The sequence below is a fragment of the Lithobates pipiens genome, unplaced genomic scaffold (genome assembly GCF_037356315.1).
Source record: "Lithobates pipiens isolate NorthernLeopardFrog02 unplaced genomic scaffold, aLitPip1_a1.2 Scaffold_10, whole genome shotgun sequence".
Taxonomy (NCBI): Eukaryota; Metazoa; Chordata; class Amphibia; order Anura; family Ranidae; genus Lithobates; species Lithobates pipiens.
Window position 1 is genome coordinate 93674921 of NW_027507686.1, and position 13938 is coordinate 93688858.

The following is a 13938-nucleotide window of genomic DNA, read 5'->3' on the forward strand; positions in this document are numbered from 1 at the left end:
CAATTATTTGCAGCCCTTTCTTCCCACACTGTGTGAGGAAAGGAAAGCCATTAAAATTAAAGACTGCGAGTACATTATTTATGATACTCGGGGCACTAATCAGTGCCGCCATAAGCCAAACAGTGTTTCTCATACAGCTCAGAGCCTACACTGACAGTTCTCCATCCCTCCTCCCTCGCACGGATGTGAGAGGAGAGAGCCGATCTGCTCCTTCTCCTCCCACCCTCTCCTCCTGTGTGCACTGTGGGCAATTTTGAAGGACAGGAGCTGAATGATCAAATTCTGCTGCTAAGCTTCAAACTTCCCATGGTACACACAGGAGGAGAGGGGCAGGAGAAGAGGCCCTCTCCTCCATCTGTGCGAGGGAGGAGGAACAGTCATTGCAAGCTCTGATCTGTAGAAAGACACGCTCAGCTCACAGTCCTGCGGCAAGCAACCCCGCTGGATGATTTTGAAAAAAAATCTACAAACATCTCTCCACTGAATCTTTAATATTGAATTCACGGTAGACAAAGGGGTGGGTTACAGATAGTTATAAATTACATTTTCTTTTTCTTATTCTTTGTTTTGCAAACATACGATCATAACTATATTGATGATTTCAGGCCCACCAGATCTAGATTACCTGCTTCAGTTCTGCCACTGTGAACCTATTCATTCTCCTTAATTTCTTCTTAGACAGCTTAGCAGCATCTAGTTTTTTATCCTGTAAAAGAGATTAAGAGAAAACACTAAGATCACACTGTATGAGAAAGGAAGCAGACATGAAACGAGACATGAAAAACCTACAGATTTAGAATCACACAAAAAATTAACAAAGAAAACCCAGAGAAAACCCTTATAACAGACAATTATTAAAGAAAAAAAAAAAAAAACATGTTGATTTCCAACCTCATCATCGCTGTCACTGTCACTGTCCATTAGTTCCTCCTCAAATCTTTTTCTAGGAACAGCTGGCTCCACCTTCTCCACTTTTTCTGGCTCCTTTTCCTTTTCCCGCTTAACATCATCTGTCAGCTGCAATTTAAACAGATACAAAGTTACACCCAACACAACCTTCCATCAACCCCCCTAGACCAGGTGAAAAAAAGCACAGTGCTCAGGATAGGTTACTGAAGTCAGAAGATGGAATTTGATCTCGCACAAAAGGAGTTTAGTGGATCAATAGTTTAATTTGGTCACTGCATTGAATTAGATCTTTTCTTCTTAAAAGCCCTCCCATACACAAATTGCTAGCTTTTATTCTACAGGGTAGAGAGGTATTCCGTTAAAACAAATTACTTGCAAAATATATGGGGTACCTTAAATGCCTGGAAGATCCTCTTGAAGAAAATGAAATTGGGATCATAAATCTCTGGCTCTTCTATAACATACTCTATTTCAACTTTTCCTCCGGCTGTGTCAGCTTCTGCTGCCTCATTCAGCTCATCCCCCACTACAGTAGGCACTGCAATTGCTCGTCTGCGTATTCGTTTCTTACGATTTCTTCGTCTACGACTTTTTTTCTGTGGGGGAGAAAAGGTTTATCCCTTACATTCCATTTCAGCTTTAAAAATATTTCAATACAATCTAAGGATCCCAGTGTTTGGCATTTGTAGTCACACATTTACCTGCATACTTCGCAAAAAAAAAAAAAAAAAAAAAAACACTCAAGTGCCATAGCTACTAGCTGGAGACTCTTCAATGCATCTTAGAGAACAGGTCCAGATGGCGGCAACTCCCTCCTACTAGCTATACCATGACTATGATAAATATAGAACCTTTGAAGACTTCTTACTCTCATACATTTCCTATCATTTACAAAACCATATCCTCCTCTACCATATAGGCTTCATTATAACAACTTAAAGTGGAACCAAACCCTTCTAACGTTAACCACTTGACCTCCGAAAGATTTACCCCCTTCATTGGAGGTACGGTACTGCTTTATTTTACGGTCATGCAACACTGTACCAAAATAAAATAAAAAAAATTCGCCCACAAATAAAACTTGTTATTTTAGCACCACTGCATTTTTTGCATGAAACAAAAAAGACGGACAATTTTGAAAATAAAACAATTTTCTTTCTGCTATATAAAAAAAAAAAAAAAAACATAATTTTTTTTGTTTTTTTTTTAGAAATCAACTTTCTTCATAAAGTCAGACCAATATATATTCTGCTACATGTTTTTTGGTAAAAAAAAAAAAAAAACCTGAGAAGTGTATATCGATTGGTTTATGTGAACATTATTGCGTCTATAAAACTACGGTATATTTTTCTATACTAGTAATGGAAGCGGTCAGCGACTTACAGCAGGACTGCGATACTGCAGCGGAGAATTGGACACTGACACGTTTGCCACTTTTCAGAAACCAGTGACACTAAAAAAGTAATCAGTGATAAAAATATGCAGTGTCACTGTACTAACGACACTGGTTGGGAAATGGTTAAACATCTAGGGCGATCAAAGAGTTAACAGTGTGCCTAGCCAGTGTTTTTGTGACATGTGCGCTACTTTTACTAGGGGAACGGATGAATTTTATCCCGTTTTGCAAGAACACAGAATCCATGCCTTATCCCGTCAGAACTGAGATATGCCTTTTTTTTTTACATAGGCAGATCGTCGCTCTATGTGTTTTGCCGGCAGACATCCAGTGTCTGGCATCCACAAATCGGTTTCTGGTGCTAGTAATATCTCTCTCTCTACATACACGTGTGATTCTAGGCTGGGGGGCTGCCCACTAGCAATAAATGTGCAATGGGGGACGGTCCTCAAGCAGTTAAAGCCAAGGAAGCTGCCATTCTAGCCCGTTTCATCTGCAGTTGCCAAAGCGTTACACATGTGATCAGTTATGACACTATTCTTCAATGGCTTGACAGTTTATTCGAGAAAACAAGCAAATGAGAATCAATTACTGCATGGTTCGAATGTACCAGTTTTGGGAAACAAAGTAACTAAAAGCAAAACTTTTGTTTTAGTTTTGGATCAGTGGAGAGGGATTAGCACACCTTTTTTGCTGTCTGTGCCCCAGTTAGGAATATTTACTTCATCTTTGACCTGTTTAACATTATCATTGAAAGTAAAATTCCCAAATTTTGGGCTGCCATCTGAACAGGAATGGATTGGAAATCTTGCAAGGGAGCCCCTGGTCACACCATGGGATTCCTTTCACTTTGGGGAGATTTCCTCTCACTTCCAGATTTGGCTACAGGATAGCAAATGAAGGAAAACCCCTTCCCTCCAGACCCCCCCAAAAAAACAAATGAAAATAGACTTGGGTAATAACCCTGGATTAGAAAATGGGTTATAACCTACTGTACAAAAATCATGGATTTGGTTTCATTTTCAAGCAAAATTATAAAGTGCCTGAAAAAAAAAAAAAAAAAAAAAAAAAAACGCATTCATACCCCTTGAAATTTTCCACATTGTTACAACCAAAAATAAATGTATTTTATTGGGATTTTAGGTGACAGACCAACACAAAGTGGCACATAATTGTTAAGTGGAAGGAAAATGATAAAAAAAAAATCAAATTTTTTTTTTTTACAAATATCTATATAATGTAGCGTGCATTTGTATGAATCCCCCATTATATCGATACTAAAATCTAGTGGAAGCAATTGCTTTCAGAAGTAACCTAATTAGTAAATAGAGTCCACCTGTGTGTAATTTAATCTCAAATACAGATGTTCTGTGAAGCCCTTAGAGCAGTGATGGCGAACCTTGGCACCCCAGATGTTTTGGAACTACATTTCCCATGATGCTCAGGCACTCTGCGGTGTAGTGGAGCATCATGGGAAATGTAGTTCCAAAACATCTGGGGTGCCAAGGTTCGCCATCACTGCCTTAGAGGTTTGTTAGAGAACCTTAGTGAACAATCAGCATCATGAATATATCCATCCCCTCTAAGGCTGACACCTGGCACTTGATAGCACTCAAGGCCAGCTTCATTTCTAATCCCATCTGTAGGAATTCAAGGATCCTACCTATGACATTTTCTGGGGTGCCAACCCCTGGATACACACCAGGAGACATATGCCTTCCAGACTCTATAGTATATGACTCTGGAGGCCGGCTTCCTAGCATTAACCAAAGTAGAAACTACTGAAGGTGCCAGCCCACGGTCCTTTAGAATGTGGGTCTCAACAGCCAAACCGTTAAATTTAGCGTTTTTAAGGTAGGATGGAATACTGGCCCTTGCGAGAGAAGGTCTGGCTACAGTGATGGGGTCCAAGGGTCCCCTACCTCCACCTTTATCATCTCAGAAAACCAAGATCTCCTGGGCCATGCTGGGGCCACCAGAATCAACTCCTTCCCTTCTTGCTTGATCCTGCGAAGACGGCGCGGAAGCAGCAGAACAGGAGGGAACGTATAGATCAGTGAAAACTGATCCCACGGAAAGACCAAGGCATCTGTTCCGTATGCCATTGGATCCCTTGTCCTTGTTGTTGAACCTGGGCACAAACAGAGCTACGTCTGGAACTCCCCATTTTTTTTTACACATTGACAGAAAGATTTCAGGATGAATGGACCATTCTCCCAGGAAAATTTGTTGCCGACTTAAGTAGTCCACTTACCAATTCTCTATCCCTGGAATGAAAATTGCTGATAGGCAAGGAATGTTGTTTTCTGCCCAAGAATGAACACAATTCACCTCTTTCTGGGCCGCATGACTTCTCATGCCCCCTTGATCATTGATATAGGCCACTGCTGTGGCATTGTCAGGTTGGATTCTGACAGGACAAATCCGTAGTCTGGATGCCCAGGCCGCCAGGGCCAGGCGTACTGCCCGAATCGCTAGAATATTGATAGGCAAGCTAATCTCTGATTTGGACCATTTCCCTTGGACATAGGCTTCTTCCAGGACTGCTCCCCAGCCCAGAAGGCTGGCATCTGTTACCCCCTTCCAGGTAACTGGTAGAAAAGGATTTCCCTTTTTGAAGATTCTTGGATATCAACCAATTGAGGCTCTGATGCACATTGGGGGGTGAACGCATTGGGAAGTCCACAGCTTGGACCTTCTTGTTCCAAGTTGACAGGATATTATTTTGCAGCAGTGTTGAATGAAACTGTGCATAAGGAACGGCCTTGAAAGAAGCCACCATATTTCCCAATAATTTCATGCAAAGTCAAATAGAAGGATTCCTCTTTGTTTTGACAAACTGAATAAGTTCCTTTATGGAACTGATCCTTTCCTGGGGCAAAACCACCCTCCTCTGAGTTGTATCTATGATCAGCCACAAGTATTGCAATCTCCTTGATGGTTTTAAGGAGGATTTCTCTAGGTTGGCAATCCTAGGTATTCCAGGTGGCTGACTGTGGTGACCAAAGTTTGGTTTAAGCAGGCTACCGATTGATCTATCAAGAGTAGAGTAGATAGTCCAAGTAAGCTAGTACTGTTATACCTTGAGCCCTTAGCATTGTTAAAGAGGGAGCCAGGACCTTTGTAAACACTCAAGGTGCAGTAGCTAGACCGAAAGGCAGGAGCTACAAACTGGAAATGAAAGCGGGAGTCCGCCGTTTTTTTTTTTTTTTTAATAAAAGCCAGCAGCTACAAATACTGCTGCTGCTGACTTTTAAAATAATGACACTTACCCGCCCAGCACGCCCGCGATGTCGGCACCCAAAGCCGATCTCTCGATCGTCTCTCGGGGTGCTGCCGCTGCCATCTTGGGTATGGGAATCAGGAAGTGGAGCCTTGCGGCTTCATTTCCCTGTTCCCTACTGCGCATGCGTGAGTCGAGCTGCGCAATAAGGATGGTCCCCGCTGTCTCTGGGATCCGTGTGTTTCCCAGGAGTCAGCGGGGGACCTTCGGAAAGGGGCGTAGATTCTGCGGAAAGGGTCATAGCTTCTGCAGAATCTACGCCGGAAGTGGGTGCAGATACCTGTACTGTACAGGTACCTGCACCCCCTCCCCCCTGAAAGGTGCCAATTGTGGCGCCGGAGGGGGGGGAGGGTTCAAATGAGCAGAAGTTCCACTTAAGATGGAGCTCCGCTTTAAGATTTTCTACCTTGAAGCATAGAATTTTTTGGTGAGCGGGGAAAATCGTCACATGTAGATAAGCATCCTTGATGTTGATTGACACCAGAAGTTCTCCCCCTTGTAGGATGGAAACTACAGATCGGATTGACTCCTTGCTAAAAGAATGGATATTCAAAAACCGGTATAAATCTAAAATGGGTCTGACAACCCCGTTTGGTTTTGGAACTGTGAACAGGTTTGAATAAAACCCCAAACCTTGCTCTTCCAATGGGACTACCGATATCACTATGAGACAAGAGATGATCCAAAGCTAGAAAGTCTTTTCACTGGATCTCTGGGAACGTTTGAGCTGAGAAAATGAGGAGATGGGAATTTTAGTTGGTAACCTAGAGAAATTGAGGTAGCCACCCGTCTTGACTTCCTGCCAGATCTTTGAAAACTAGAAACCATCCCCCCACTCGAGCGAGCGGGGGCGCACCTTCATAAGAAGGCTTTAGTATTCTGTTTTGTGGGTTTCTTCCACCAGGTCCTTTTTTGGCCCTGGGATTGACCTTCAGGTTTAGCTCTTGAACGTGACGGTGGAGGCAGTCATAACTGCCTGGAGACTGATGCCCCCGTCACTGGAGAAGAAGCATGTTTAAAAGAAAAAAAGCTGTTGATCTGGGTACTCACACTCAGAATACATTAGCTTCCTTAGCCATGAATGGATAGGAAAAGAATGAACTGATTGGGGAGGCTGTAGTGAACCCAAACCAGAAGTGATCTCCTGGACTGACTGCGTTATTGGTAGTAAAAATGTGAAGTGGACCAATTCAGTGAGACTGTACCAACAATCTTTCCTGCGATCCTGACACTTCTATATCAGGTTCTTTGGAAGAGGAGACTTCAGCCTCTTCCTGGTCCTTTGAAAGAAATTTGCCATCTCTCGCTTCTTGTTCCTCAGCAAGAGGGTCCTGAGCGATGGACGGGGACCTGCTGCGATTAGTCCCACTCTGGGAAGTAAAGCATCCATTCTTTGCTCCAAGCTTAAAATGGTTGAAGAAAAACCTCATTAATAGACAGGTGCTCACTCACTCTGGCCATATTACTCTCAGGAGAGGATGCCATCTTTTTTGAGATGGTTCTAGGCTTGTGTGTGACTGTAGAAGTTTTTCTATAGCCCTTTGAGGTGTTATTACCCCTCCTTCTGCTCATAGCCTGATGCCCAAAGCAGAGGTACTACCAGAAGGAGGGCATCCACTGCTTGAGCAATAGTCCAGTCCTGTTGCTGTCATTAATGCTCAGCCTGATTCAGTAGTAAATGTGTCAAAAGGAATGCCTATGTCACCAAACCTCTTAAATGCCACCTTTGCTCATGTCCCTCCAGCAGCATGTAACAGCACAAACAATGCCTTTGAAAAATATGCCTTCCCGCGCTGGACGGAGGACGCAAGTGCCGAGCTAAGCCCTGCCTACAGCCCTTCCCCTTTTTTTCTAAAAAGAGTTCTTTCCCGTGCAAGCACAGGCTTTTGATCCTACGGGATCTACAGGGAGGAATGGCGATGGGGGATCTGGAAGCCACCGCAAAGCATGCCATTTTTTTCCCCTTCTTGTGACGCTCTTTCCCCAAGAAGAAACAGCAGCTGCTTCTTAGACACAACGTGGGCTTTCCGAGAAGCATGAGACGGAAAGTGCTCAATACAGCGCCCAGTGGTGACACATAGGAATGATAACACTTACTAAATTTAAAGGACGTTTGTGAACGGTTGGCTCTCCGATCAGTTCCCGCTGGAGAGAGGGACTCGACAAGGTTGCCCCCTTTCTCCCATGCTGTATGCGTTGGCTGTGGAGCCACTGGCTATTATGGTTCGCGCAGACTCCAGTATTCGCGGCCTTAGGATAGGGAATTTGGAAGAAAAGATCGGGCTGTATGCTGACGATACACTCCTCTACTTAGCCGAGTCGGGTCCCTCCCTTCTTGCAGCCCTTCACACCATAGACAGTCTTGGTAGTCATTCGGGTCTGAGTATCAACTGGTCTAAATCCCAGATCCTTCCGCTTGATCATTTCCCCTCTGTACCCACGTCCCCTCCTCTAAATCTCCCTAGGGTTTCAGTGGTCAAGTATTTAGGAGTGCAGGTCACCAGATTGCTGACGGACTATGTACCCCTTAACATTGAACCCCTCTACACCCTGATTAAGAACAAGACACAAACCTGGGCCAGACTACCTCTGGGTGTTATGGGACGCATCAGTCTGGTCAAAATGATACTCCTGCCCAAGATACTTTATTTGGTGCGGCATGCACCCCTGTATATACCACAAAAATGTTTCAAGACGATTGAATCAATTCTTAATTCATTTATATGGGGTCACAGCAGACACAAATTGTCTTGGAGAATTCTGAAGAACCCGGTGACAATGGGAGGGGCTGCTCTTCCAGATCTCCAGGATTATTATCTTGCCTCCCAGTTGTCCCATTTTTATCACTTTGACAAGAGCGAGCTGCCAAGATACCAGACATTACTTTGTAAACGCCCTGACGACCCTGCCCACACCCCACTTCAGTCAGTCCTTAGGGCCCCATTTGCCATGACGTTCCCCCCATCACAAAGACATGTTGACGCACCACCCGAGGGTATAGCGGACGGCCCTAAAAAAACTTGGGACCCCACAGTTTCATTGTTACACTCCTCTCTGGTTTAACACTCAGTTGCCCGAACTGCTGTCCGTTCCGGACCCCGCAGCTTGGACACGCTACGGCATCCTATACATGCACCAAATTATGACTAACACTGGGCTTAAATCCTTTCAAACGCTAAAGGAAGAATTCACACTCCCTAACCACCTCTTCTTCAGATATTTACAGCTCCGACACGCGATACAGACTCAATTTGCCGATTCCAACCCCACCCTGACAGTCCCCCCTATAGTGGATATAGTCACGGGTGCTGAGCCAACCAAGTTGATCTCCACCCTTTACTCCACCATCCGTCTACCAGGCACTGGGGCATTGGCCTATGCTGCTAAAGCCAGATGGGAGGTGGATGTTGGAATAATTGAGGATGAGGAGTGGGATGAAGTCTTGGGGGATGTGAAGAGAGTCTCCCCCAGGCTGTCGGACCGCCTCACACAGCTGTACATTATCCATAGGACATACCTGACCCCCCAGAAGATAGCACGGTTCAAACCCTCGTATAATCCAGGATGCCGCTTATGCGACCACGCTCCAGGCTGTTTCTATCTCCTCATATGGTCCTGTGCGGTTATCCAAACATACTGGATGCAGGTAATTCGCTTTCTCCATGACCAGATGGGCTCTCCTGCTAGCCTTGACCCAAAGCTGTGCCTGCTTGGTCTATTGCCAGAATTAGACGCTGACAAATCCCTTCGCACCTTTTTGCATGAAACGCTGTTCCTGGCGAGAAAAGTGATTGCTCGTGGCTGGATGCAGGCCCTCCCCCCTACGATCCAATGCTGGAAGAAAGAGGTTAACGATACCCTCCCATATAAGAAACTGATCTATACGCATAGAGGATGTCCACTTAAATACGAGCGGGTCTGGGGTAGATGGTTGGGGGATGGGGAGACATGTACTTGAAATGTTGATATATTGATCCCTTGCCTCCCTCCCCCTCTGCTTTCCCCTTTCTGTGCTTCCTCCACCTCATGGGCCTACTTGCACTATGTCCCCTTCCCCTTCCCCCTTCCTTTTTTTTTTTCTCTGTCTGCTCCCCCTCCCTGACACAAATTAGCTCTATGCTGACTATACCCAAGATGAGTGTCTGAACTCTATACAGCACAGCTAACCCAAAGCACTCATGTATGCAATGCTGTTTTGGCCAGAACGGCCCTTGTTACTAGATGTACCGTATGTATGCCTACTATGTATGTCATCTTCTCTGTTTCCTTTTATCAATAAAGTTTGTTTTTTCGATTAAAAAAAAATCTAAAAGGACACAATCATAAGAAAATTAAAAAAAAAAGACTTAGACTTACCAGTGACGGCATTTCCCCGGAGAGAGTGTAGCTCCATCTTCTTCTCAGGAAATACATGCCCACTTTAAAAACTCCCCCTCTTCCACCATGGCTTCAGTTATTGTGGTCTTCAGACACTGGAAAACAAGGCACAGAAAACCACACAACTATGATAGATACTTAATACTACTATGAAAATTAACCTAGGGGAGGGAAGTAACGCTTGTCCTGAAAGGCTCTTAGAAATACCGTCACCGGTAAGTCTAACTAAGTCTTTCTTGAAACTCCTTTCAGGACAACCCCGGAGAGGATAACCGAGAAACTTACCCTAGGGTGGGACTACTGCCTGCAGTACCTTCCTGGCAAAGGCCTGATCTGCCGCAGACAGTAAATCCAGACGGTAGTGCCGGAGAAACGTTGAATAACTGAACCAAGTGGCAGCCTCGCAAATCTGTTCAGGCGTCGCACCAGCCCTTTTAGCCCAGGAAAACTGCCGTAGATCTGGTAGAATGAGCAGCAATACCAGAGGAAGGCATTTCTCCTATAGCTTTATAGGCTTCTGCTATAGCCAGCTTAAGCCACCTACCCAGCCTACTTTTTGAAGCTCTCTCCCTTGCGTGGTCCCGAGAAGACCACAAAAAGGGCGTTTGATCTTCTAAACGCCTTGGTGATCTTGAGAAATTGCAGCAAACATCTTCTCACGTCTAATGTGTGGAAAGCCTCCTCCCCTGCATTAGCTGGAGTTGCAGAAAAGGTAGGCAACACTATTTCCTGTGTATGATGAAAGGCTGAAGATACTTTGAGTAGAAATGATGGGTCTGTCTGAAGGACCAATCTGTCCGCAAATACCATTAAGAAAGGTTCTGTAACCACCAAGGCTTGTAGCTCGCTGATCCTCCTCGCCGAGGTAATGGCCACTAGAAAATTTGTTTTGAGAACCACCTTCTGAAGTAAAGCTTCTCGTAAGGGTTCAAACGGAGCTTCCAAGAGACCCTGCAAAACAGTAGACAAATCCCAACTTAGAAAGTCTTAGAAATCTGGCCTACTTCGAGCTAGAGCCCAAAAAAAAAAAAAAAACAATCTATAGATTAAAGTTTCTATAATGTATTTTCAAAGAAAACTTATAAGGCTGCCACCTGAGTCTTCAGGGTGCTGTCTGCTAGACCCTTCTCCATTCCCTCATGGAGAAACTCCAGAACGGACACCACGCTCTTGACTTTGAGGTCTCTGGACGCACACCAGGAATTAAATTTTTTCCAGACCTTCATATAAAAATCACCTGCGACACTTCTTTCCTTCTAGACAGCAGGGTTTTTACCACCTTGCTTTCAATAGGTCCTCCTCAGAAACCAGGCGGTTAGCTGCAGAAACTCCACTTCCGGATGGAAGTCTTTTCGTGGCTAGATTTAGAAGCACCGCAAATAAAGGTCTTTTTGGCGAAAACTGAGTGACTAGAATCAGATCAGTCTTTTCCTCTCTGAATTTTCTGAGAACCAGTGAGGGGGGGGGGGGGGGGGAAGCATAGCACAGCTGGTAATGCCAAGGGTGGGCAAACCCATCCAGACCTACTGCTTCATCCACTCGGTGAAGAGAAAAGAATAGTCTTACTTTTGAATTTTTCTGACTGGCAAAAGGGTCTATTTGGGGAAGACCCCAAGCCTTGGAATTCATCAGGAAGACTTCCTGATTCAGACCCCACTCTGCTTCTATCAGCTTCCGCCTGCTTAGAAGAGCTGCGAACAGATTCTGAGAACCTTTCAGATGAACTGCAGACAGTGAAGCTGTATTCTGCTCTGCCCAGGTCAACAAGAGACTGGCCAACTCCATCAGACCTCTGCTCCTGGTTCCCCCCTGCTTCATTATATAGGTTACTGCGGTCGTGTTGTCTGACAACACCTGAACGTGACGAACCCTCAATACCTGCTGAAAGGCCAACAAACCCAGAAAGATTGCCTTCAGCTCTCTCCAGTTGGAAGACCTTTGAGCTTCCCCCTTGGACCAGACCCCCTGAGACGTCTGACCATCCAGGTGAGCCCCCCAGGCACTTGCGTCCATCATCAGATGCTTGTCCAAGGGAAAACCTGTCAGGTTTGCCTGGTGTCTCCACCACCAGAGAGCCTTTTTTGTCTTTTTAGAGATCCTTATCCGTTTCTCTAGGGGATCTTGATAGGAGTCTGGAGTGTAACCTGGTCCACTGGATGTCAGGGATTGCTGCTGTAAGCAGGCACAGAACTGCCATGGCCGACCTGACCGAAACTGGCTGGTTGCTCTGCACTTGCTTCACTGCTGACTGTATCTTTTCTCGCTTTTCTAGTGGCAAGAAGAACGGAGTTTATGGAATAACCCAAAAAATTCATCTCCTGCGCGGGTACCAGATTTGACTTCTCCAGGTTCAGAAGCCACCCCAGACTTTTTAAGTGAGACTGGGACGTCCGAAGATTCACTAAGAGCTGCTCCCTGGAGTCCGCAAAAAATAAAAGGTCGTCCAGATAAGGGAAATCCCCTTTAACTTCAGGGTTTGCAAGGCCTCCGCCATAATCTTTTTAAAGACTCTGGGGGAGGACGAGATGAAACAGCCCGAGGTCAATAACTTTGTGATGGAAAAAAATAAATAAAATCGTATCCATCCTGAAATGTTTGTACCGTATTGGACCTGTTCAGAATTTTTAGGTTTAAGATCAAAACAGTACTTCCGTGAAGGTTTCCCCACCAGAAATATATGGGAGTAGAAACCCCTGCCCTCCTGACTTTCTCGAACTTGGATCATGACCTCCTGCTGTATCAGTTCCTGTAACAGGCACATCATCGCAGAAGCTTTCTCCTGGTCCGTTGGTAGGGCTGTTCCCACTGCTCGCAAAAAGCTGACAATCTGCCCCCCCCCCCCCACTGGGGTGAGATTGTCGCTTAATTTTAGAGGCCTGATCTGGGGGAGAACTAAAGGGAACTCCGCCCCTACCTCTACTCCTCTGGGAGCCCCACTGGCTCTTATGGGACTGTTGAAGAGCACGAAAAATTTTCTGGACGGTTTGCTTTTTCTTAGCCCAGGCAGCCTTTTTCTTGTCAGCTGTCCTGTCAACTGATTCCAAGTCAGGCCCAAAGAGAAGAAGATCTCCTGAAAAGGGACAAGCTACATAGCTTGACCTTAGACTCTGTGTCCCCTGACCATGTTTTCAGCCAGATTGCCCTCCTGGCTGAATTTACTAGAGCCAAAGACCTTGCAACTAACTTAACAGACTCCGCTGAAGCGTCCGCCATATACTTGACTGCATTCAAAATTAGGGGAAAAGATTCTAAAAGATCTTTGAGAGACGTACCTGCTTCTACATGGCTTTTTAGTTTTTCCACCCAGCATTCCAGGTTCCTGACACCACCGTAGCAGCCATAGCTGGCTTAAGACTAACTGATGCTGCATTCCAGGCTTTGAGGATGGAGTCATCTTTTTTGTCCATCGGATCCGTTAAGATTCCCATATCCTCAAAGGCTAGGTCCTTTAAGATTCCCATATCCTCAAATACCTCCTTGTCCTCAAAGGGGAACCTCCTCCTGAGGGACTTGGAGAAAAAAGGGGCTCTTTCTGGGTCCTTCCACTCTAACTGAATCCAAAAGGACCCTATGGACCGGAAAAACTGCGTTTTGTTTCGTCCATCACCTGGTACATGTTGTCGTGGATTGACAATTGTACCTTTTTTTCTCCTGAATTTCCAGAGTAGTATAGATTGCCCTTAAAATGTCATCTACCTCCTCTAGTGATAACTTGTACAGAGGCCCTGCTATCCTCTTCCTCCTTTTCAGGATCCCTGAGGGAGACAAGAGTACTCCCCCCCTTCATTGCCCGAGTCCTCAGTCTCTACTGGTCTAGATGAAGATGCCTTAGGACTAGGTGGTAGGTTCTGAGGTTCAGCCTGCCCTGATGGGTTTTGTATCAGGGTGGACCTGACCGAACTCAGTGAGTTTGTCAGCTCTTTGACCGAGGAAAACAGATCCTTATACTGCTGGGATGTCTCCTCCTCCATCA

General features: G+C 45.2%; 1 protein-coding gene across 2 annotated transcripts in view; it reads right to left on the minus strand.

Moving 5' to 3' along the window:
* The window catches only part of SF3B2 (splicing factor 3b subunit 2), a 104000-nt gene that overhangs the window by 64109 nt on the left and 25953 nt on the right, over nt 1–13938 (minus strand). For both annotated transcript variants that reach the window (XM_077456764.1, XM_077456775.1), the window contains 3 exons: nt 1302–1505; nt 892–1017; nt 626–706 (listed from right to left, as the gene is read on the minus strand). In XM_077456764.1, the coding sequence (XP_077312890.1) occupies nt 626–706; nt 892–1017; nt 1302–1505 (411 nt within the window). The remainder of the gene's footprint in view (nt 1–625; nt 707–891; nt 1018–1301; nt 1506–13938) is intronic.